Consider the following 27,149-nt stretch of genomic DNA (forward strand, 5'->3'; position numbering starts at 1 on the left):
GTGATATGACAATCACTTTGGTAGCTGAGTGGAAGACAGACTGGAATGCAGAGAGACTTGGAACAGGGAAACCAACCAGAAGGTTACTACAAAAGTCCAGGTGTGAGGAGCCTGTACCATGGTAATGGTTGTGTGACTAGAGGACACATATGAGAGATATTGTGAAGATAGAAAAGACTGGATCACAGATTGGATATGTGGGATGATTGTGAATGAGGAGTTAAAGATAACACCAAGATTGAAACCAGGGTGACTAGAGGGATAGTGGTGCTCTCAACAATAACAGGAACATTCAGAATTGAGGAACAAAAGCTGGAGAGAAAGATAATGAGTTATATTTTTTACATACCTATTTGAGATACCTATAGCATACCCAGTTCGAAAGGCAATTGGTTATATGACTGGAGCTCAAGAGGGAGTTTAATGCTAGATTATATAGATCTGGAAAGCATCTGCCAAGAGGTGACCACTGAGCCCATGAGAGTTGAGTTGAAAAGATAATCTATAGAGATAGTATAGAGGAGGAAGTAAAAAGGCACCAGGCCAGAACTTTGAGGGATGCCCATGATTCGTAGACACGGCCTAGATAGAGAACCAGCAAAGAAGACTAAGAAAGAGGGAGTAGAAAGATAGGGAGAGAGACAGGAGAGTATGACTGAGAATGTCAATTTATTTGGAATCAGGAGTCTTGCTAAAATCAAGAATAATCGTATCTCTTACCATTTATTGGCTTCTATGATGTCCATCATTATAAAAGAGAATTTTGTCTTCATTAAGTAATATTTATTATTAGATAATATATTATGCCCTCCTAGGATCAAAATTTGGAGGTAAGGAGGACCTTTGAGATCACCTAGTTCAAAAGTCTCCTTTTAGAGATGTGGAAACAGATTCAAAAAGAGTACAAAGTGACTTTTCCAAAGTCACACAGAGTAAATGGGTCAGCCAAGATTCAAACCAAAGTTCTCTGGCCCCAAATATGTAGCCTTTTCAATATACCACATTGAAATTGATTGCTCTAATATCTTTCCAGCTGATGATGTTGAATATGTCAACAAATTATAGTTGACTTTATATAGAGATAGATTATAATTATATAATCTATCAATTAATATCATCTACTTATCAAGGACCTATCAAACTCCTACGGGTACAGTGCTTGGAGCTTGGAACAAAAATGAAATAGTCCTTTCCCTGAAAGGGATAACATTCTATTGAAATGATGTTCACTCTAGATCAGGAGGTTTTAAACCTAAATAAATGAATGTTGAATGAATAGATGCTAGAGTCTGTGAGAGCTGACTCCACTGGTGCTATTGACTCCATTTTGTTAGGCACATTTTATATGTGGGGAAATTAGAATTCTCATTACTAGTATATTAGCATATTGGAAAATAATGGAAATACCATGGGATTCCACAAATTTATTTTAATGTCAATATGCAATAACATTCTATACTGGAAAAATACCATTAAGACAGTCTGAAACTTTAAACATATATTAATCAGGCAATTGAAGCAGTGATGGGCACAGTGGATAGAATGTTGAACTTGGAATTAGGCAGACTTGAGTTCAAATTGTACCTTGGACTTTAATAACTGTGTGACCCTGGGAAAGTCACTTAACTACACTCAACCTCATTTTCTTCCTCTATAAAATGGGGATAAAAATAGTACCTTCCCCATAGGATTGTTGCGAAAATCAAATGATATAATACATGTCAAGTGCTTTGTGAACATTAAAGGGACATATAAATGCTAGCTATCATTAATCAAAGTAGTACACATGTATTTCTGATTTGAACAAACATAGAAGATCTTCTTAAATGACTCCAACAGTCTTTTAATTCAAGACAGTAAATTAATGCAATTTTTGGATATATAGAACAGATGATAAATATGCTTATTTATATATGAACATTAGTGCTTTGAAAAGGTGAAAATAAAGTATTTAACCCAACGAACTTTCAAACAAATGCTAAATTCTTATGCACTTCCTTCTTTTGTCTATTTTTTTTATTTCCTTTCATTATTTGGTACTTCAGACCAGAGAAAGAAAAAGGGTCTTTGAGGGAGCTGCTAGGTAACTTTTGGCATTAGAGATAACGTCTGCAATAATCTATAACTCTAACCCTGAGCAAGAGAATAGCTACTAAGAGTTTTAAAAATCATCCTTTGGGAATATTTAGAAATGAAATGTATACACATATACAAAAGGCAAACAAAACAAAACAGATACACAAACACAAATACTGAATCATAGAAAAGCAGCCTGACATAGAGGATAGAGGGTCAGCAACAGAGTTAGGAATAACATGGTTTCCAAACATGTCTCTCACACATACTGGTTCTGGGAACACAGTCAAGGAACAACCTATTAGAATCATAGGAAACGCTTCAAATCTATAAGTTATAGACAAAATGTTAAAGTGCAAGACATAGGGAGTTTCTACATGTAGGAACTCCCTCACATATATAATCACACCTACACATGGAAAAAAATCATTTTACAATTAGTGCCAAAGTGCTTTTTTTTTCAAATTATCAGATTTTTTTAAAAAAATTGATTCTACCTAGTAGCCCAGTGGTATACACAGTATAGTACTTCAACTATCATTAAGCAGCCTAAATAATGCACTTCAATTATTGACTCATTTAGGCAACATGACAAATGTAAAATGAGGATAACAACAACACTTACCTCTTGGGGATATTCTAAGGATCAAATGAGATAATATTTGCAAAGCACTTAGCATAGTGCCTGATACACAGTAGGTGCATAATATATGCTTGTTTTCTTCTTTCATGTATAAATGTTTACTGTGTGCAAATACCATACACTGGGCTAGACAGTCAGGGACACACAAAGTTAGATAAGTTGGTCATTGCCCTCTGGAAGCTTAGTATCTAGGAAGGCACGTGCGTACACGCACACACAAATATGATGCACTTACTAACTGTGTCATCTTTGGCAAGCTATTTAACCTCTTTAGACCCAGGTTTGCTCATCTGTTAAATTAGGACAGGGCTGGGGAACCTGCAGTCACAAGGCTACATGTGGCTCTCTAGGTCCTCAAGTGTGGCCATTTCACTGAGTCCAAACTTCATAGAACAAATCCAGATTTGTTTGCGTTCTGTTCCTCACCCCTGAGTTAGGGGCTTGAACTATCTCTCAGGTGCCTTCCAGCTCTAGCTATTTGATCCTAGGAACTGACAAAGTGATGCAACATGATATGAGAGCTTTAGACAGATTTCTACGTGAAGTGCAAGGCAGACATAATGGCTCTGGCATTTCCAACCAGATACCAACAAAACAAGTTTTGACTTGAGGATATACTTTAATATCAAATGCAACTTAAGTTTTCATAACTTAATCAGTTACTTTAAGTAATTCTGGTGAAAACTGACAGGGTCCAAAATTCATATATAGAAGATACTGCAGCAAAGTAAAGAAACATGTATCTCAGGTATCAACTTCAGCAAAGTAACATTAAAGAGAAAGAATGGGTTAGAAGATGCAAAGCAGTCGAGATTTGTTTCAGACTTATCTGTATGACATTCATCAGCCAGTGAGCACATAGGAAGGTTGGGGAAAGGATACTGTAACTCTGTAGTGTTGCTGACAAGGATTGGCACATCATGCTGACTCGTGAAAAAACAGGGAAAGTAGAAATTTTTAGTCACTCAGTGTGTAATGGAAAGAATGATGTGTGGATTTCACACATTATAGTCTATAGGACTACAGAGGTGCATGACCAAATAGGAGCATCCCAAAAAACCAGGGGTGGTATATATACTAGAGGCCATCATGCAAAAATATTCTAAGCATGTTACATAGCAAATATGAGAGCAGACAATAGATAGACTGCCTAAGAGTTTGAAGGTCACAAATGACCAACTAGGAATCTTTTCTTTTTCTTTTTCTTTTTAAGGTGATCAGAGTTAAATGACTTGCCCAGGGTCACACAGCTAGTGAGCATCTGAGGCTGGATTTGAACTCAGGTCCTCCTGACTTCACAGCCAGTGCTCTATCCACTGCTCCATCTGGCTACCCCCCAACTAGGAAGCTTTAAAAGGCTATTGAGAAAGAGATAAGGACTAGATTTATGATTCTACTGGCACATGGAACTCCCAAATGAGCAAAGTCCCTCTGCCAGTGCAGTTTCCGTGGTTAAGTGAATAGAGTGCTGGGCCTTCGGTCAGGCAGAATTGATTTTAAATCTGGCCTCAGTTACTTACTATCCACGTAATCCTGGGCAAGTTAGCGCTGGCTAGGTGTCTGACTTGGTTTACTCTGTAAAATGAAGATAATAATAGCACCTTTCTCCTAGGGATATTGTGAGGATTAAATAAGATAATATTTGAAAGCCCTTAGAATAATACCTGGCATATAGTTGGTGCTTAATAAATGCTTGTTTCCTTCCTTCCTTCCCTGAAAGCTGTAAACTGAGAAAATAGCCTCAAACGTTGAGAGATTAAGTGAGCAGACAGTACATGCCAGAAGTGGAATAACCAGGTCTTCCTGGTTCCAAGGCCAGCTCTCTATCTACTAAACCCCTGCCCTACTAATTTAAAAGTGATAAACCAGTCATTCAGCTATTTGGACAGATCTGGAAACAGGGGATTTCAATTCTGATGTGTCTGTGCTGTCATGATAAGTGAGGACAAATCTGAATGCTAGCCTAAATACAGTAATGCTGTAACATAACACTGGTATTTCATATTGCATTACATAGGTAGAATAGACAACTGTTTGCCTGCTAGAATTTCAGAGGTAATGAAAAGTTCCCCCTTCCCCACCTGAAAAATCACTTTCTTCATTCTCAATGGTGCCTGAAATTTTGCAATTATAGATTCAATTCTTTGACTTGAGATTTCTTATCTTCTATTAATACTACAAATAATCCCTAGTCAGGGTAACACTTCTGGATTAATCATCCATTTGCCAACCTCATTATAAATCAGATTACTTCTTGAGAACAAGAGGAATAAGATTTCCTGAGGAATGGAAAAGAAGGACTACACAAGAGGGAGAAAGGATAAAGTAAAGCTAAGGAAGAAAAGATAATTACTGTCATTACAACATCATAATTTTGCCTTGGATACCCCAAGTTTTCTTGTATATATAAACATACTTATATACATACCCACACATTCATATTTCTATACCCACACAATCCAGGAAACCCTGCCACTAGTTACTTAATACCATACTATCTTCTCCTACCATCTCTGTCTTCCACTAACACCCCAATAATCTATACTTTTTTTCTGTGTCCCTTCCCTTCTTTTTCCCTTCAAAGATATTGTTGGTTTTCATCTTAGCCAGATTTCATCTTTATAAAATGTTAAGAAGGTCTAGAACCTCACTAAGGATGAGTCGGGGGATGGATAACTACTGTCCCTTCTCTTCCCAACCTTTCTGCACACTTTTCTGCTCTTACTCCTTTCTTCTTCATCAGAACTCCCTAAAAAAATATACAGAAGTAATAACAACTTATCATAAAGATCTCCGAATCCTACTTTTTCACTGCCTCAAACTACTCGAGTATATTCTATCAATTATCCACTAGATGGGTATTTTATTTTTGCTTTGCTATTATACAGATCAAATATTCACAAACAATTGACTACTGCTTAGGCATTTATCTTAATACTTGAAAGAGACATGATTTTATCAGTATAGGGTTCTACTGTCCTTCATAAGTTGCTGTGGTCAAAAAATTCATCACTTGGTGACCAACCTTCTATTAATGAACATCTCCAAGTTGAGAAACAATGGTCCTCAGAGAACTGATCTTCTGACCATTGCTGAGTCCATAGTCAAAGTTCAGGTTCTGTAGGACATGCCATGATTTGTACTTCACTGGTATATCCTTAAACATAAGCTCCTTGATGGTGGGGACTGTTTCTTTTTATCCTTAAATCACCAGTACCTAGAGTAAACTGCCCTACACATGGTACATATTTAACATGTATATGCTGAACTTAGAAACACCAATGATATATGCATCCAATATATGTAACATATTACAAAAATAAATATATACATAGGGATATAGTATACATATTAATATGTATACATTAACACACCCTGCTTTCATCTGTACTCAACCTCTAAAAAAAAAACTTTCATTTTAGGGTCCTAGGATTTAAAACTTGAAGGGAATATAGGAACTTTATGTCCCAACACACTTATCTTCCAGATAAGGTAACAGGTTAAGTAATTTGCCCAAGGCCACAAAGTTAATAACCAGCAAGCTAATTGTCAAATCCAGGTCCTGTCTCTAAATTTACATTACACCACTCAGTCTCTCCTATAGAAACAGTGATGCCTGTCTCTCCTGACTACTCATGATACTTAGAAGGCCTTCATGGGCCTTCGTGTTTTGCTCACAGTCACAAAGGTATTATAGCAGACAAAAGACTGAAACACAGGTTTTCTGATTACAATTCTAGTGTGTCTTGTTTCTTATAAAGAAGTACTCACAAGAATGTATAAAAAAGTGGATAAAAATACTTTAGCCCCCCAAAAAAATCTCATCATTAATTCAAGTAAAGTATTCCAGGAGTTATTGAAATAAGCATTTAAAGATAATGTAATTTCTTTTTTTTTTTTTAGTTTACAAAAGGCAAGTTTAATAAGATTATTAAAATCTGTTTTATAAGTTCTTACAAAGGACTAGTATTTTAATACATAGGAATATAATGGCCAAAGTAAGCATTTCTTATTGACATAAATTAAATTATTTAAAGCAAGTCACTTTAACCTTTCTTGGCATTCATTGTTTCACCTGTAAGACAAGGAAACTGGACGAAATGATGTCCACGTACTGAAAATATTTTTATTCACATTTGTGAAGATTGTTTATTGCTGAAAACGTACTAACAAGATTAACTCCGTAGCAAAAATATGTATTTTATCTAAATTCTATGATTTAGAGCTGAAGGGACCTCAGTAATCATCTGGTTCAACTCTTTCCTTTTACAAAAGAGGAAACTGAGGCCCAAAGAGGTTAGCTGACTTGCCCAAGATCACAAAGAGAGTAAGAAACAGAGCTGGGATTCTGAACCCATTTTACAGTAAATTGTAAAACGTGAGGTTTGTTAGCCTATATTTTAAGATAATGTAATTTCTACAGAAATAAAAATTAAAAATTACTTCCCTTAGGACCCCATCAACTCCAATTACACTGAATGAATCGATCTTCTCAAAACAAACCATATGGTTTTCCTTCTTATTTATCTACTTTCATGCAATTTCCTTTCTCTAGTATGTCCTTCTCCAATCTGTGCACGTCAAGAGAATTATATGTAAAATGGGGGCATTGGGAGATTACCGCAAGATGACAAAGTAAAAAGTTTTAACCAATACCAGCTCCCCCTAGTAAGGCCACAAGAATGGCAGGAAATGCAGTTCTTTTGCTTCGTTTGGCACAGCTAAAACAACAGAATGAGGGGGAAATTCCCATAGGACAAACTCCCTGAGAAAGAGTGAAAGCAAGAGCCTGTTTTTATTCCACTCACCTCTGTCATTCCAGGGCCCAGGCTGAAGGTGAGGGCTCCACACTGAGAGATAAAGACTCCATGTTCAAAACAGAGCACTAAGCACCTCCCCACATACATCTCAGACCTTTCACAAACACAGCATCTTAGGATGTCTTTATTCTGTTTTAATAGCCTTAGATTAGAAAGAAAAGAGAGGAGGAAAGAAACACACTATGGAAGAAATAAGGAAGGAGAGGTAGAACTCAGTATTTCTCACAATTTAGGTATACAACAGAAGAATATATAAATATGGAGGAAGGAGCAGGACAGGGGTGGGGTGTGACGATCTTACTCTCGTTGCATTAAAGGAAGAATCCATACACATACACACATACATACACACACACACACACACACACACACATTTTGCTGTAAAAACACCTAGAGTCATCCAGCTAGAATTTGTCAGGTGTAGGACTTGAACCAATTCTTCCTGACACGAAGGTTTTCAACTATGCAACACTATCTGTCCAATGTCAATAATACAAAATAAAGTTAAGGGGCTGGCCTATAAAGTTGCTTCCAGTTTTAATATTCTATCATTTAATTTTTTAAATATAATATATAAATATATATTTATGAATATAAATTAAAAATATAAATAAAATAAAAATATAAAAAAATTCAGAAGATGGTAACATAAGATTTTGAAAATTATAACCATCCCATTGTCATTATTACTATACATTAGCAGATAAAATTCCTTGCTTGTAAAATTTTGAAAATAGGTATCTTAGCTCTCCTTACAGCAGGTTAACAGTACCAATTTTATCTAAGCACATAGAGGCTTACAAGGCAGAAAAACCTTCTGTTTCTATAGCATATAGGAAGAACTGGACTGAGAGATAAAGCAAAGAGTATCCTGTTGAGTACTAAAGGCTGTGACAATTTCCATAACTAAACCTCTCATTGAGCCCTGTATTGCTCAATTTCATGCTTTCTATGATGTACCCTTTCTAACTACATTCCCAGAGGCCAGGGCTGGTCCTCAAATCCTTTAAAGACAAGGATTCTAATTCCTTTCCCTAAAAGAGCATCCAGGCCTGCTGGCTCTCAGAAGATAAATGAACTCAGATGCTCAGAAATAGCCATACAAAAAGCCCTGATTTTGTTTCAAATGTGAGTTGAGTTATTTTAAATGTAATTTTTGCTCAGTTCTGCTGCTTTTGAATCAACTATTAATTTTTAATCTTGCTCAAAATATTCAGAGTATTTAAGAACTCTCATTTAAATATAACTAATATAAACAAAATTGACATGAGTTGTAAAATAGCCTAAGCAATTCAATTTAATTTTATGTTAAATTTAGATTTTGAAAACAAGTTTTCCAGATTCTGAACAATAGTTCAGGAAACTATCATTTAGCTAAAAGGCTAAGTCACCTTACTTGTACAATGCTATACAGTAGATATATCTGTAGAATGCATATATTAAATACTCACATGGAGCATCTCTTCTGGGCTTCTTCCCTTAATCCCCACTCACATTGGCAGATTCGATTCCCAGAGGGTAGCTGACTTCTTCTCCTATCAGGGTTCAGGGGTAACCCTAAATGGTTAAAGGTTGTCTAATACTATTGCTCACAAACCTCCATCTGGTATGTTCCTCATTGATTACCAATCAAGCAGAACTAATTAGTTTTAATAATGTGGCATAGTGAAAACGGTTGGTACAAAAACAACCTATCAACCAAAAAAAAAAAAAAAAGTCTGAGACACATTCTACCACAAGTACATACAGAGTTTAGGGGAAAATAAACTCAAGCTTACAGGATAAATGAATTTTCCATTCATTCTAGTTTCTTGGGTTGCCCTTCATAATCTTTTTTGACTATAGTCACATCCATGCTGGCATAATTGTAAAATTGGGGCACCATTATTTTAGAAAAGATTGCAGATTGCAAGCTCTAGAGTTGAAAAAGACACTTGCCTTCTCTTAAGCACTGGAAGGAATGAGTTGTATATAATGGAAGAAATGAGGGGGCACAGCTCCTGGTTGAAAAGGAATTCTTTTTTCTCCCCTCATACAGTACTCATGAAGTGCCATGCAGCTTAGGTGTGGCTCTCCCCTGGGCTCCCAAGGTTAGTACCCTTGCAGAGAGAGTCCTGAAGCTGCTATATTTCCTCACTGTGTCTAGTTTGTACTCACTGTACCTGTAAGTTCTCAACGCACAGACACTGCCATCAGCCACTGCTCTTCTGGCAACTCTGCTCCTGATGCCAATTTTCAATCTAAATCTTCTGAATCTTTGAAGTTTCACCAGATGATCAAGTGAGGTTGAGGGGAGAAGATTGGGAGACAGAATATCTTTCAAGCAGTTCTCTCTCTAGAATTTGGCTGGAGCTACTAGAGCTCCTCCTACCCAACTCCAGGAATTACCCTGTTAGCTCATGAGGGAAAATTATAATAACTGAGAATTATATATTTAAGTTTGCAAAGGAATTCAGTTACTCCAAAAATTTAATTAAACATCTATTGCGTGCAAGGCACTGGTTTCAAGGATCCATTACTATTACATAAGGTCAAAATGATAAGGTTAACATTGATTTTTAGGAACAGGGAGAAATTACAATAATTTTTCAAGATACCTGCAAGTCCAATTTGGTGATTCTGAATTCACCAAGTTAAATCAAGTAAATCCATGGTTTTTGTTTGTTTTAACTACATTTCTGCTTTGTTTTGAATTAGGGAAGTATTATGAAGTGTTAAAACAATTAATATTTCAGAATTTATTAACATGACTCAAAGCTGCTCTATTTCTAGATAGTAATATGATTCAGATTTGCCATACTAACACATATCTTCTAAGAAAAGGAATAAGAAACAATAAATAATTTTCTTACTCTTAGATACTGCAGGACATATTTTTATGTTGAAGAATACTAGATTCAGGGTCTAATGTAAGAGAACAATCCCAATTAAGCTACAAAATTTCAGCATTCCATGTTTATTATACACAAACATATGAAAGAATAACGCTAGATGGAAAAAAAAAAGAATGCACTATGCAAAACAATTACTCTTTATTTTTCCATTATGGCTCTCTAGATATTAAAATATCATTCTACAGCCTCCTAAGTCAAAGTTATGCTAACTATGCTGCATTTACTGATGGATATATATTTTTTTCTGCTTAAAATATGAAGAAATATGTGATGAATTTTCCATCAAAAATAGCCAATCTAAGAAAATGTTATACACCTTAAGCCTGTCCCCTTCACCTATGCTATAAAAAGAGAAGTTTACTGTTCCCCAAAGTCTCTTACTAAAGAGTAATAAGGATGACAGTTTAATATTTTCATTCTTAAATCTTCCCTTCCCCTGAGGCAAAAGAAAAGGTTTAGCTCTATGGATTTTGTTTCCACATCATATTTTAAAAGTTATAAAACTTTAAAATCCAAATTTAAAAGAGTAATCATATCAATCTACTAAAAACTGTTCTAAAGATTGATTTTTTAATTAATTAAGGAAATAGAGACAAAATACTGTCAAATTTTGTGAACTATATATTTCATACAAAAAATAGAAACATAAGAACAAAAATCTTACTGAGATTTATTTATTGAAATGATTTATTGAAATTCATTTATTGAAATGATCACTCTGGTAGTTAGGTGGCACAGTGCCATAGAGTATTAGACTTGGAGTAAGAAAGACCTAAATTTAAATCTCACCTCAGACACTGGGCAATTCATTTAAGCCCTTTTGGATTCCATTTCTTCATCCATAAAACTGCAATAACACCACCACCTACTCCATAGGGTTGTTGTGAGATTAAGAGAGAAGAAATAGGTAAACCACTACAAAACTAAAAGCACTATAAGCATGCTAGCTGTTATTATCATATGGCCTTCCCTCAGTGTTGGCCCATATGAATATATGTAAGCTCATGTTAGTGATACCTCAAAAAGATAATCAATGGTTCATAACAAATCCTGAGAATCACAGGTATGATATGAGAAACTCCATTACCAAGTATGCATTTACTTATACATATGTGTAAATATGGTCATGCAGAATATTGTGCAAGCTCACCCCCAAAATATTCCTTAACTTGCATATTCTCTTTAATGCTCAATTCTTTAGAATAGCACTTCTCAAACTTTCAGTCTTAGCATCCTTTTAGTCTCTCAAAAATTATTGAGGACTGGGGCAGCTAGGTGGTACAGTGGATAGAGCACGGGCCCTGAAGTCAGGAGGACCTGAGTTCAAATCCAGCCTCAGACCAAACACTTGACATGTACTAGCTGTGTGACCTTGGGCAAGTCACTTAACCCCGATTGCCTCACAAACAAAAAACAAAACAAAAAAAAAATTATTGAGGACTCCCCAAAGAGCTTTTGCTTATATTACTTGTATCTAGTGATATTTACTGTAGTAGAAATTTAAATATCTTAGTATTATTACAAAAAGGGTTTTGACCTCATGGTCAAAGAGAGAGTTTTGGGGATTCCCAAGGGATCCCCACTTTGAGAACAATTTTTGCTTTAAAACAATCCATTCTTTAAGATGATTCATTTGCAATGATTGTGTAAGTCTTGCTTCTTCATAGCACACCCTGACCAAGTGTACCAGTTGATGGACCTGCAACTTGACTAAGTTGGGCCTTCCCTCTGCTGATATAAATCCCAAGATTTCCATGCATCATCCTATACAATTCTTGCCCTTGTTTTCCCATAGTTATCCAAAAAGCACCAATATAATGTGTCAGAAGTCTAACTTGTTCATTTAGTCTCTCTGGGCCATTCATATATAACCAGTTTGGCCATCTATTCTTTCTCATTTTTACATTAGGGCCAGCCTTATGTCCTTAATCATGATTGGTGCACTAATTCACACAAGTCATTAATTATAACCATGTTATAGGCTGCTTTTGCTCTTCATGAATTTCTCCATGACTCTGTGGGTTAATTTTTTTTAATTCTTAAATTGCAGTGATTGACAACCATATTAGTCACTAGAGCTTTATCAGTTATATCTAGCTTAGGATGATTGAAAACATTACAGTTTCTCTAATGCAATCTAGCCTAATTTCCTCCTACTACTCAACTCCAGGTACAGCTCATTATCCATCTGTAGCATTTTTCTAAGATTTACACATTTGTGGACTCATGCTTTTTCCCACCACTGTAGATATTTAGACTATTCTCTTTCATATGCCTATGAATTTCAGTGAGGAGGGTGTTACATCTCAAAGCTCTGTAGAATTGCCTTGATTTTACTGTCCTTGAAGGTATACCAAGTTAAATGTCTTCTTAAAGTCAATAAAAAACAGAGACAACAGAATCTCATTTTGTCTGTACCTCTTAATATTGAGACCAAAATAGAGATGGTCTTCTCTAGAAAATCACTGACAAAACAACCCTACTTGTACCCTCCTTTCATCACAGATACTCTCCATATGTACACAAATAATGCTCATAAAGATTTTACAAGGGGACAGTCATCCCCACCAACTGCCATACAGAAAATAATCAAGATATCCTAGGTTAAGAAGCAAGACACCTTGAGGGAGAGAGGAGGCAACATATGTGAGACAAGTCAAACCACCACCACTACCATCATTTCTACCCAGAAGCTAATGGAGACAGCTCAAAACTATCTAAAAGAATTGAGGATAGCAGTATTTCCCAAACCACCAGACCTGCTTCCAGCCCCACTCTCACAGCCATCATCCATAGCAAACAACTTCTATGGAAAATGGACTAGCCATTATTACCAATGGTCAATCAGCTTCCACCAGTAGGGTAAGCAAGCCAACCAAGCAAAAACAGTAACGTACCCCAAGAATGATCGAAGACAGCATGTACAAGGCAAGTAAAACCACCACCACCACCAACTTGACCACGATCTCTCCTCTGACTCGGATAGAAATAGCCCAGGATTCTAACTCAAGAGCCTGAGGAATAGCAATGCTTCCAGCCCAATGCCTGCAGCCATCATTCTGGGAAGCAACCCCCATGGGGATATAGCCTAGTAACTATTCCTGCTAAAGATCCAGAAGATAAAGCTCTTGTCACCAAAATCCTTAATGTTGTCAAATATAACTAACCAATATAATTTTATCAGTGAAAATGACGTTAAAGAATAAGTATTAACTAATAAGCTTTGTTGCTGTAGGACTGGGATCCAGAACTTTCCCCAAGAACTTTCCTAACTTTTAACTGAAACTTTCCATATATGTTGCCTCCTCAACTAGAATGTGAACTCCTTGACAGCAGGGACTGTCTCACTTTTCTATTTTTGTCCCCAATGCTTTTAACATATTAAATGCTTAATAAATGTTTCATTCATGTATTCATTCATTAGTATCTCCTGTATTTCCAATCTGGGCAAAACAGGGAGAATAAGTCTTTAAAAAACTATATAAAGCTGAGAAAGCAAGTATATGCAAGTCAGTAGTTATTGATATGTACTCATATGCCTTTTAAGGGGAAGAGAAATAGAGAAAGAGTAAAAACATCATACCTCTCTCTTTTGGAATCTTCCTCTCCTTAAAATCTTAAAAATCAATCCTTAAGTGCTTTGAAAAAAGCCTCCAGCACAGACATCTTGTGTATCTCTCTGATCACCTTTAACCTCTTACTCTCTGATTTCATCTTCTTTAATGCCTTTTCCACCTTTTCCATGTAGTGTATCTCTCACAAAGGTAATAGAGTCCTATTGTGGTTCTGCTATTGTTCTGGATATGAAAAGTTCACCGTAAAATCATGGGCTGTTCTGTTCCATTCTTTCTATTTGTCCTACTCCTGGTTTCCTTTAAGCTTTCTGACACTCCCTATTAACTAAGAGACAATACATTTTCTCAAGTGGTTTTTTCAGTATTTAAGACAATAGCATTTATGTTCCTCAATCCTCCTCAAGTTTCTTTACCTCTTTGAGTCCATTTCCTCTTTTATGAAATAGGAGGTCCTATAATCATCTTCCATTGTTGTTCAGTCATTTTTCAGTCATGTCCAACTCTTCGTGATCCCATTTGGGGTTTTCTTGACACATATGCTGCAGTGGTTTTCCACTAATACAAAATGAAATAAGCAGAACCAGGAAGACAATATACCCAATGACTGCAATAATGTTCAGAGAAAGAACATCTACTGAGAGAACTGAGGGGATTAGGACAGCAAGTAGTTAATTGTGGGAACTGAGTGAACCACATTGACTCCATCTTGTGACTCAATTCTGGAGCTAACTCAGTTCCTCTTCTATTCAATTATGATTCTAGTCCAATTTCTGTCTTGTCAGAAAAACTATATTCAATTGTAGAAATTATGAGAAAACCTTGTTGTATTGTTTGGACCTAGCCCTGTGTGGCTGAGAAACCTGCCCATCTCTACATGTTGTTTAGAGACCTTTAGCTAAGAACCTAGGTTACGCTGACCAGAAACTCAGATCCTAAAATTGATGCAAGGAGTTTTCTCACAATTGTACATCTCAAGCAACCCATATGTCTTATCTGAAAACTGGCTCCATAACAATCAATCATTTATTCTCTCCACATTCCTTTGATTGTTTACAGGCACTTGGGAGAAGTGAGACACCTCTTCTTCTGAAATCAGGGAATTGCACCTGTTTGCTCTCCCCTTCCCAACTTGGAAAATCCCTCATCTTTCATCCAATTAGAAATCAGATTACCCAATGCTGTATTATTTCTTTTTAGTTAATTGTACATATTTGATTAATGGTTTTTGAGGTTTAAAAGTCTGTTTCCTCCTGTATTCAGGGTTCAGGCCTAAGCTGAAGAGGTCTGGTCCTGGTTTGTTGGACAATTGCCATTCGTTGTTTAATAAATTGATAATAAATCAGAAGCTCAAACCTTTGTTTTCTCAGTCATTTCATCTTTCACCCACCACACTACAACAAAACAATCATAATTGAATTATATAAAATTTTGTGGCCAAGAAGATATGATAATGTGCCTCACTCACTTCCTTGCAGGAAACTGTGGACATGGAATACTAAATATAATGCCAGAATTGACTGAAGCATCAGTTAATTTTACTGAATTGTTTTATTTTCTTTCTTATTCTTTGTCATAAGGAATAGTTCTCTAAGAAGGGAAGAAGAAACATATTATGAAATGCAAGTGATATAAAACCAAAAGATATTCAAAAATAGGAAGTTAGATGGCATAATGGATAGTATGCTGGACTTGGGAGTCAGAAGGGCCTGAAGTTTAAACCCTGCCTTAAACACTTATTAGCTGTGTGACCCGGGGCAAGTGCCTTAGGCTCTGTCTTAATTTCTTCTATAAAAACAGGAGTAATAACAACACCTACCTCACATGTTTTTTGTGAGGATCAAAATAGATAACATAAAGGGCTTTCTTTATAAATGCTAGTTTTTATAAAAATTAAAGTATCTGTCTTTGACTTCAAAATTCTTACTAGATAAAATTTCATCAATTCAGTAACTAAACCATTGCTTTACTTTGGGGAGTCCAACTTTCTATTTGCCATCTTTAAAAGCCACTTCTTTCCTCACTCTCCATGTCTTTTGGAGCCTCAAGGAAGAGTCAGCACAGTCCTTGCTTCTAATTGTCACTTACACAGACTGGATTTGCCACCATCACTAAATGATTTCTTCTTGGAAGTTCATACCATCCTAAAATAGCACCTTCTCCCAATCATTGTTGTCATCTACAAAGACATGTTCTGTGATGTAGTGAATAGAATGCTGGGGCTTAGAGTCAGAAAGACCTAAACTCAAGCCCTGCTTCTAATTCTTGTCATTTCTGTGACCATTGGCAAGTAATATTACCTCTATGAGCCTCAGTTTCCCCATCTGTAAATGAGAATAATAATACTTGTAGTAACTCTCACGGTTTCAAATCAGAATTTTTTTTAAAGTAAAGCCCTTAGAAAATGTTAAGGGCTAAGTCAGCCCTTTTTTACTTCCAGACTTCTCTGATACATTCCTATTTTCACTTTACCTTTGAGAAAACCTGAATCACAGTTTTTTTGAACCTCTTCCACTGCCAGCCTTTTCAAAGACTTCAATATTCACAGTGAATATGTTCTTTTTCGAAAGCTGTAGCATTTGTGTTTTTTTTCAATTCCTCAAAGTCTATGATTTCTACTTCCATTTTATTTGTCAGTTGTCTTCTGTAGACTTCATCACCACTTCCCATCCAAAATCTTAAACACAATCTCTGAGCCACAATCTCCCCCTGCTCCTTTATTGTTCTTATTTCTATTTTTCTCCATTTTGGCCTTGAGTTCTTCTATTTTTCCCTCCTATTTAAGCAGTCTGTCTGTTCAGATTCACTTTTGCCTACCTAAATCTTGATGCCACAGGCAGCTACTTCAATCATGCCCTCTCCTTTGCCACAGTAATCTTTGATCTGCTAATCTCCTGTCATTCCCACCCTGAAAACCCTCAATTCTGAGTTATTCCTGCTGTCAACAACTCTAATCCTAGACCTAAACTGCTAGAACTGTTGGAGTGACTCATAAAATTATACTAATTTTTCCACTACAAAAATCATTCTGCCTAATCTCAAATAGGCCCCCAGTTCTGCACAATAGTTCTTTGATTTATGTTGTTGATTCCCAGGTACATTTCCCACAATCTTGCTCCAAACTTTCTCTTCTCAAGCTCCAAAATATACCCCACATCCTCCCTGTTCCCTCTCACTCTCAGCAGATAATCTGATGCTCTACTTCACTGAAAAGATTGAGGCCATCTATCACAAATTCATCATCTTCCCTTCTCTAAACCTTCCAATAGCCTCATCGATCTAGTCTTTCAGGCTCACAGAAAGGCTTCTTGTCAAAACTAGCCAAACTAACCAAAACTCTCAATCTCATCACCTCCTAACTCCTCAAGGACACTGATCCATCAATCATACACCACCACAACTCCTGCCTCTCTCTCACTCCCCTTTGCTCGTTCTCTCTCTCTCTTTCTCTCCTGCTTTATCAATATATGTTCAAATCTATCCATTCTTTCAGTTTTTAAGAAAAAAGCCCTTCTTTTTATTCTAGCATCCTCTCATGGTATTTTCTAGTGAAACAATTACTTCCACAGCCACAAACAACCTCCCTTTCTCTTAATATGATGGCTTTTTATCCCTTTTTTCATCTTTCTTAATCTCTGTTCAGTTCAATACTACTTACTACCTTTGCATGCTGCTTCCTTCCTTCCTTTGGCTTCCATGTCAGTGAACTCTGAATTTTCTCCTTCTACCTCTCTGGCTGATCCTTCTCTGATTTACTAACTCTTCATAATGCTTTATGCCTTCAAAAACTTTTTTTTTCAAAGATTGATGATAAGCTCTCCACCCTTTATCCTTCTTTATCTATAATCTTTCCATTGGTGACCTCACTGACCACCAGAGCTTCAATTATCATCTATGTGCAAATGATCTCCAAAATTTCTCTACTTTATCCAACATTTCCCCAGAATTTAAGTTCTATTATTCCAACTCTCTACTGTGTTTCTCATCCTAGATGTCCCACTATCACCTCACACTCAACAGAGTCAAAACCGATCTCATATTCTACCTGCCTCTTCCACTATTTTCTCTGTTTCTAGTCGTGGTACCACCATCTTCCCAATAACCTAGGCTTATTACTTGTGAATCATCTTTGAATATATAGACTAAGGAAGAGAGAAGGTACAATTAGCTAAACTATCTTTTCAATTTTACTCCTGCAATTAAACTTTTGCCTCATTTCTTATCTAGTCTTAAATCATTGAACGGCTATTGCCTCAGACAAACTGAGACCTGCCTGGGAAATACCTTAGCTTAAAAAGACCAACGTCTCCCACTGCATCTGGGGTCATCTCCAGTCATTCTGACTTATTTCTTGCACTGGATTCAGATTACCCTGGAGGAGAGAGTGAGGCTGATGATTTTGTATAGCCCTGCCTCACTTAAATCCAATTCACTTGGATGTCATTGGTCCTCTTCAAGAAGGAAGGATGAATAACAATCCATAAGTAAGACATCACCCTACTGATGACATTGGTCCCCTTTGAGAAGGAAGGACAAACCACAATAGCAACAACATCTGCAACCTCATTTCCTTTCCACTCCAATCAACCCAGCTCAGACTTTCATCTATTTTCATCTAAATAATTGAAATAGTCTTCTTACTCGTCTCCCTGCCTCCAGTCTATCTGTATTTCAACTCATCATTCATACCACTGCCCAAATAACCTTGCCAATGCACCATTTCAATCATGTCATTCCTCCATAGAGGAAATCTCCTGTAGCCCTACTCCCCCCTAAATCAATGTCCTTAACAATCTGGTTCCAGCCTTATCAAATATTGCTCACTTTAACATACTACAAATTTCCACCAAACTGTATTACTCTTTGAAGTTCCTCAGTTTAGAATGCTGCCCTCTCCTGTACCTTTTCTCACACTGTAGTCTATGCCTAGAATGGACAGCCTTCCTTATCTCCATTTGTTGAGGAATCTCTCTTCCTTCAAGACCTAACTTGGGTGTGTTCTCCTTTATGAAGACCTCCTTCTGACCTTGTCTCCTGCACCAACCCCTATCCCCAGTTGAAATTGATCCTTCCCTCAATCAGCAGGTATTTATTAGAAATATATCATGTTCCAGGCACTACACTAGGTATGAGGGACCCAAAGGAAAAAAATGAAATAATCTCTGCCCTTAAAGAGCCTTAAGTTGATAGAAAGAGACACGTCTACATATAAGTATATATTAAAAAGTACAACATAATTTGTGGGGCAGGCACTAGCAGCTGGAGAATCAAGAAAGACTTCATAGGATCAGAGCTATGGAGTTGAAAATGACTTTAAGGGTCAAGCTCAATGCCCTTATCACAGCTGGGCTATCCAAGAAGTGAAAGAACTTGTCCAAGGTCACATAGGCCATAAGAGGCAGAACCAGGTTTTAAACTCAAATCCCTCTGACTCAAAATACCTGCACTATACTGATTCATGTAAGAGATGGCTTTTGAGCTGAGCTTTGAATGAAACTAGGACTTTTTCAAATTTTACGTAGCATTTTGCCTAGCTATCTAAATATGCAGGTTTTAAATTTAAATATTACTTATATATAAAACAATATTTTGTTAAAATAATATATCATATATAGTATGTGTTTATATATTATATAAAACATGCTAATATATTAAAATAACAAGAATCATATTTTACATTAAATTTAAATAAACTAAAATATTTAAATTTAGATATGTAAATATCTAAATATCTCTTCTCTGCACTAATCTCACTCTTCCTTGTAATCACAATTATCCTGTGCCTATTTTTCCACTTTAGATTATAGACACCATAAGACCAGAGTCTGTGTCATCTCTATATTTATACCTTCCCCAGAGCTTAGAACCAGACCTTGTACACAGTAAATGCTTATATGTTTGTGGAATTGGAATTGAGAATAACTCTTTTAATAGAGGATGAGTTTCTTGCCTCTTTGTTGAAAAAATTTCCTTAAGAAACTCATGAATGTTGAATTACCAGAGCAACATTATTCCCTAAGATATTCACAATGCAACTTTTTTCCTTCTTTGATCCATGGTGTATACTTTTTAATTCAGAAAACTGTTCTTAAAAACAGCCTATTTTATTTGTTTGTTTTCCTATTTTCCCAGTCTTAGCTATAAATAAGAAGAAAAGGAAAGGTACTGCAAAGTCAATAATAAAAGTCTTCAGTTCAAATTTGTGGTTCCCAAAGACTCATTGTATTGGCCAAATATTTTCTTTATAATTGGAGGTTTCTGTGTAAGGTACTTGAGAGAAATTATTTCTTCTTTGCAAGCAGAATGTAATTGTTTATCTCATTTCTTTAATCAGGAAAAACCACACAACACCAATCCCAAGCAAACTTATAATCTCAAAACAAATCCTTCCACCCTCCTCCATATACAAATCAGACAGGATAGATTCATTCAGAACTAGTCATATCAGATTATTTTTTTTTTACTGTTTTGACAAGGGAACTAGCCTGGGAAATCAGGAGGTTGTCATATACATCATGCACCCATATCTTAGCAAGACATTTGGCCAAGTCTTCCACGGAGTAGTGGAAAGAGCACTAAATCTGGAGTCAGGGGACCTGTAAAATGAGAGAGCTGGACCAGATAACTCCTTCCACCTCACCATTCTATGATCTTATGAAATCTTTGGGAGCAAGATAGAATGATGTGGCCCAGATAATAGTAAAATTAGGCAGGTGAATATATGTGGGATGAATCCAGATTATATTACACACACATGTACACACTCTTGTGTGTGCTTGTTCTTTGACCCCCCAAAAATGCATAAAGATTTATCACTTGATAACATATAAATAAAGCAGGGAAGAAAACAATATGATTCTTCAATTGTGTTCACATCTTCCATTCTCAAGTTAATTGCTTGTTTAAGGCTAAAGTTTCATTTTGATCACAGTCCATTAATCAATGAAAATGTGTGGATTTCCAAATCTTATATTTCACCATAAGGAGTCCAGCTCAGTCAACATTTACCTACACTTCTAATTTAGGCACATTTCATTAAACAATTAGCTTTGGGAATTAAAGTGCAACTAGAAACATAATGTATTAACTTTTTAATTTATTCTTTCCTGTCACTGACATTAGCCAACACTCAGTCTTAGAGTTAACACAACTCACATGATATTATAACCAGAAATTATTGAAATCAGAAGCTTGGTTATTATCCTATGTTTTGGAAATGACTGAGTATGTATGGAGAAAATTAAATGGGAAGTAGATTTGAAATGAGACCCATAAAGTATATTTTATTGGTTTACATAAAGACATACACTTACTGGAGCAAAAATCAATTAATAAAACATTTCATAAAACAAAACCAGGGGAACAATGTATATAATAACAATGATACTGTAATGAAAAGTAACTGGGAAAGACTTGAAAAATCTATCAGTGCAATGACCAACAATTACTCCAGAAGCATGCTACCTAGTTCCTAATAGAGAAGTTGTAGACTCAAAGTGCAAGGTGAGTCATATGTTTGGACACGGCAAATGTGTGGATATGTTTTACTTAACTATACTTGTTACAAGGATTGCATTGGTTTTTGTAGTTTTGGTTTTTTTCCCAAAGGGGAAGTTGAGGGTAAAGATAAACTAGGAATAGTTGTGAAAATGGAAGAGAACAGAAAATATAGAAGAAAACAAATACAAGCAGAATAGCTTGGGCATTAACATGTTGAATTTATTATATACTATATATTATATTTATGTATAATATACCTGTATACATCATATACAAAAAGCAAGCTTTACATAATAGAGATTCAGTTTCACATATAAAGATAAATATAATTTTAAAATAAAAGCAAGCATTCTGCTTCTCTGCTTTAAAGTGACGGTATCTTAATGACATTCTAATTGTAGGTATTTGAATCCAAAGTCTTTTTTAGCAAAAAATTACATTATCCTTTACTTCTTGCCCAATCTGTGCATAATCAGTCTCCTGGCCCTATGCAGCCCCACCATAGCATAAGCCTTACTAAATCAATACAGTTTCCTGTACCTTAGTAACAGCCTGGGTAACATGGTTAATTTGACTTTTATAAGAATAAGACATCAAAGCAGAGATAAAGCAACTGGAGGAGGATTTTAAAGCCTAATTAATGAGGAAGGAATAAATAATTCAAAGGTAAGAAGATAGCAAGAGGTGAGAAGAGGCTGGAAGTAGACTTCTATTAAACATTCTCAGAAAAATAATTGAAGACAGCTTCTGTTTGGTTTAGAGCTTCATCAGAAATCTTCCATTTGTAAATAAAGGCAACTGGAGAAACCAATGCTCTTTTGGAAGAAAATCTCTCTTATTAAGAAATCCTCACTCAGGATATACTCCTTGCCCCACCCCACCCTGCCCTGGTGAGGCAAACTGGCAGTTGGTAATGGACGTTGTCCACAAGAATAACAAAGAGTTAAGGACATCATTTCTAGTAATTATGAAAAACAAAGAGAATTTTAGAGTGGCCTGCAGAAGGTGTGCTATTTTTTTTTATTCTGCCAGGTCCAAAAGTAGGTATGTTGTCTCAAAATTAAAGTTCATTTCCCTATTACAGTGGGTAAAGGGCATGAGAAACACCTTCCTCCTCTTCGAGTTATCTGGGAGAAGGGAGAGTTCCTTGAAAAAAATAGGCAGTGTTTTAAAGGGATTTTTCTTATCTTAGTTTTAAAATGTATTTTAAACTTAAGTGCAAAATAAGAAAAAAAAAACATTGCCATGTACACAGCAGAACATAAAAAAGATTCAATATAGAGCAATAAATTTCCATTTCAAGAAAACCTATATAACAAATACTACAAATTATTTTTAAAGCTGTCCATCTTTTCTTTGCTTCCTTGTATGTTTTTTTTCCTCTGTTGTACACTTTTTACTTTATTTTTTTCCTTTTCCTACCCTGCCAAGAAGGCTACAATTAAGCATGTGTGTATACACACATATATATACACATATATACATACACATATACATACATATACATATCCATAAACATACACATATACCCTGAAACACATACACATAAGACCATACTATGCTTATTTCCACTTGTGTGGATAGGTGGATAGCATCTTCCTTCATATGTCCAAGTCTTTCCATATTTTTCTAAATCCACAAGCTCATCATTTCCTAGACCACAACAATATTCTGACCCAATCACATTATATCTGGGAGATTGCCTATGACAATTTTTTCCCAACTTTCTACATTCTCTCCATTCTTGACTACATATGTTTTACTAATCCAGGAAATTTTTTATTTAAAATAATCAAAATTATCCATTTTGTACTTCAACATGGCTCTCATCTTATAATATGATTTAAGGTTTTATAATATGATTCAGCAGTAACTAAACTTTGTTCCTTCACATCTTTTTCCCCTGGTTTCCTTGAAGTTCCTGACCCTCTGCTTTTCCAAATGAACTCTATTATTTTTTCTGACTCAGTAAGATAATTTTTTAGAAAATTAATTTGGATGGCATTATATAAATAGATTAGTTAGGTAAAACTGTCATTTTTTATTATATTAGCTTTACCTATCCATGCACAATAAATATTACTTCAATTATTTAGATCTAACTTTGTATAAAAGGTGTTTTGTGTTTACATTCATATAGTTCCTGTGTCTGCTTTCACAGACATACTGTCATAATTTTGCACTCTCTAGCTATTTTATATGGTCTAAAACTGTTGATTAACATGGCTGATGCATAGTCTAATTTCCCTATTTTTTTTCTTTTGATTAAATCTTATTTTAGCTTTCACTTTGTCTGAGATCATGATTCCTGCTTCTTTATGTGACAAATTCTACTCTTGACCTTTATTTTATGTTTATATCTCTCATTTTTGTAGCATTTCCTGAAAGCAACATATTATTAAATAAAAAGGATTTTTCTTTAAAAAATGAAAGAGGCAGGAAAAAAAAGTCCTAACCAATAGCAAGAGGTTGAAGAACTAAAGAATGTGACAGAAGAGGAAGGACAGAAGGTGAAAGAACCTTTAGACCTAGTCCAATAGAGTGATGCTTTTCATAGACAGGGAAGTAGGACTCTTAAAGGAGCAGCAATTTTTTGTGCTTGAAGTCTATAGGTACCACCAAGAAAGAGATCATCCAATACTGATCAGAGGCAGAAGTGACAGAAGTATGCAGCCATTCCCTCCTGAGAGATACTCAAGTCAACATATACCAGCCTGACAAAAACAGTATGTTGTGTAGTGTAATGGCCAGAGTGCTAAACTTGCAGATAAGAAGACCTGAGTTCAGATACTTTTGTGGATATTCACTACCTATATGACCATGGGCAAATTACTTAACCTCTGGGAATCTCAATTTGCTACTTTGTAAAATGAAGATCATATTTTACAATATCTGTTCTACAGAATTGCTGCCAAACTCAAATGACAATTTATGGAAAGTACTTTGTGAGCTTTACAGGGCTTTAAAAATGTCAGTTATAATTAGCATTGTAGTTTCTATTTTCATAAGAATACAAACTTGATTTATTTTCAGATATATCAGAGATCATCTGTAGTTATCAATTAGTGACCATAAAAACTAGAGAGTATAACCCAAGACAATCTTGTTTTTAATCAAATAAACTGCACAATCATATATTTATTAAAATAAGCCTAGAGCAAATTATTCTACTCAGTAAATTAAAAGTATAAGTATTCCTCTCTTAATAGAGTAGCTGTATTCCAACCAAGTTTTCCATAAGGTAGATAATTCCACTTCCCTGTGTCTTCTATTATAAAATTAGAAAGGAGTAGTGAGGTGGTGCAGTGGATAGAGCACTGGCCCTGGAATCAGGAGGACTTGAGTTCAAATCCAGCCTCAGAAACATAACACTTACTAGCTGTGTGACTCTGGGCAAGTCACTTAACCCCAATAAATAAACCAAAAATAACTAAATAACTAACTAACTAAAATAAAATAAATATTATATATAGTACATAAATATTATATATAAATATAAAATAAATAAAATAAAATTAGAAAGATAGTCTACTGGGGGCAGGGAAGAGAGAAAGGGAGAAGTGGCTACTGGCTTTAACTGTATATGCAACAAGTCATTTTAAAATATAAATGTATATATCCATTTATAATACAGATACAAATAATACAGATACACACAAATAAAAATCTCCCATTATCCAAAACATCAATGTTGTCATCGATGGGGGTATTCCTTCCATCTTGTATAATTCTCTTTCATTTCCTTCTATAAATGTAAAATGGGGCTTTACCCAATGTGCTGGGGTTGGTGGTTAGAATAAGAAGGGCTTCCTCACATTTTCTCTACAAGAGGCTACCAAAGGAATACATCAGCTGTCCATTGATTATCCTTCACTCTCCTCAATTTGCTAGCCCATCTTATTTTTTATTATATCTTTCTCTGATGCCATTCTTTACATTGATTTTCTTTTATAAGTCTTTCGTTGTTTATAATATGTTCCAGCCTGCTCACAACTACCATGTGCCTCTCCATTGTCTTTTGGTCACATTCTCAACTTCAGTTCTTCAGAGACTAGTATTTCATGACTCACAGTCATACAACATGACTGGAAGAATGTTGTTTTTTTTTTAAAAAAAAATAGACTTTTCTTTCTGGAGAAAGCTTTAGATCATAAAAAAGTATGGAGTTTCTCAAAGGCAATCCAGCCCATTTTCCTCCTCCTCTTCAATTGTGAGACCAGTTCATTATTCATTTGAAATGCCAGTATAAGGTTAGATAGATAGATAGATGTAGCTATAGATAAAAGCTCTCTACATTATTCATCTAATTGCATATTATGTTCTAGACAACAGGCAATGGAAAAGAGCACAGCTCTGGAGACAGAACATAAGTCAGAGATGATCTATCTGGTCCAACTCCCTCATTTTATAGATGAGGAAACTAAGACTCAGGAAGATAAAGTGACTTGCCTAAGGCCATATAAGTAGTAAGCATCAAAGGCAGAATTTGAATGCAGGTCCTCTAAGTCCTAATTCATTGCTCTTTCTCTTGGTCTACAATGCTTCCCTTTGAATAAAGACGGCATTCTTTATTCACGTAGTTTTCTTTGCTGGCAAATAATTATATGAAACTCTTTTGAAAAAGTATGGATCTCATTTAGGAAGCTCTTCAGTGTTTTAGAGTTAGATGAAATCAGTACAATATCATCCAGAAACAGGAGCACTTTTATCATCTACTGGAAATTCCTCTTTGACTTGGGTGCTAGATTTCTTCTGTAATAATGATTATGAAGACTATGATGAATATTATTTACAAAATTGTTTTGATTCTTTACTGGGAGCTACATCCAAAGCCTCCTCCATTGCAAATTGGGCTAGTTTTTCCTTAAAAGATTTTGAAACTGTCCTTGAGATTTGATTGGTTCTGGTGACTAAGGCATATCTCCCTGGTGTCTGGGTATCAATCAGGCAGGACACAAAAAGCTGGAGGCCTGCCCTGAGATTTCACATTACATAGACTACTAGCATGAACGTGATTAGTTGTGTCTATCTGTCTTGCCTAAATTTTTTCTTCTCTGGTCAAGCCACCCCTATTTCTTCTAACCTTTTCACCTTTGACATGAGTTTTAGACATACCCTTCCCCCTTTCTCCTTATCACCCTCTAGATACTTTCTACTTTAACCATTTTCCTTTTAAGATGTGGTGCATAGAACTAAATATGATATTCTGATAGCATCTGACCAATGCTGCATACAGTGGGTTATGGTGTGCTTTCCACACTGAAAAAAAAAACTTTTGCAGCAGTTTCCTCTTATAAATAATAGAAAATAGAAAAGTTAATCATATCCCTAAGGTCGTCTGTACTTTCACAAGGCTGTAATCCTTAACAATGCCTTCTGATATCAGGAGAACAATATGTACAATAACAACAACACGTTAAAACAAACAACTTTGATAGACTTAAGATCACTGATCAGTGCAACAACCAACCAATGATGAAGCATGCTGCCCACCTCCCAGCAGATAGGTGATGGGCTCAGGATGAAGACTAAGACAAACATTTTTGGAAGTGTCCAATACAGGATTCTATTTGTTTAGTTATTAATATTTGTTACAAGGATTGGATTGGATTTTCTTCCAAAGGGGAGGAGTGTAGAAGAAAGT

At 35.6% G+C, this 27,149-nt stretch overlaps 1 protein-coding gene across 1 annotated transcript in view; it reads right to left on the bottom strand.

The window, feature by feature from the left end:
• LOC114038417 (small ubiquitin-related modifier 2-A-like) overlaps positions 1-13,510 on the bottom strand; it is a 44,136-nt gene extending 30,626 nt beyond the window's left edge. Inside the window, exon 1 of the mRNA XM_027855691.1 lies at positions 13,331-13,510. Within this exon, the coding sequence (XP_027711492.1) occupies positions 13,331-13,510 (180 nt within the window). The remainder of the gene's footprint in view (positions 1-13,330) is intronic.
• Between the last annotated feature and the right edge of the window lie 13,639 nt (positions 13,511-27,149).

Source organism: Vombatus ursinus, unplaced genomic scaffold (genome assembly GCF_900497805.2).
Source record: "Vombatus ursinus unplaced genomic scaffold, bare-nosed wombat genome assembly UNPS02011014.1, whole genome shotgun sequence".
Classification (NCBI taxonomy): Eukaryota; Metazoa; Chordata; class Mammalia; order Diprotodontia; family Vombatidae; genus Vombatus; species Vombatus ursinus.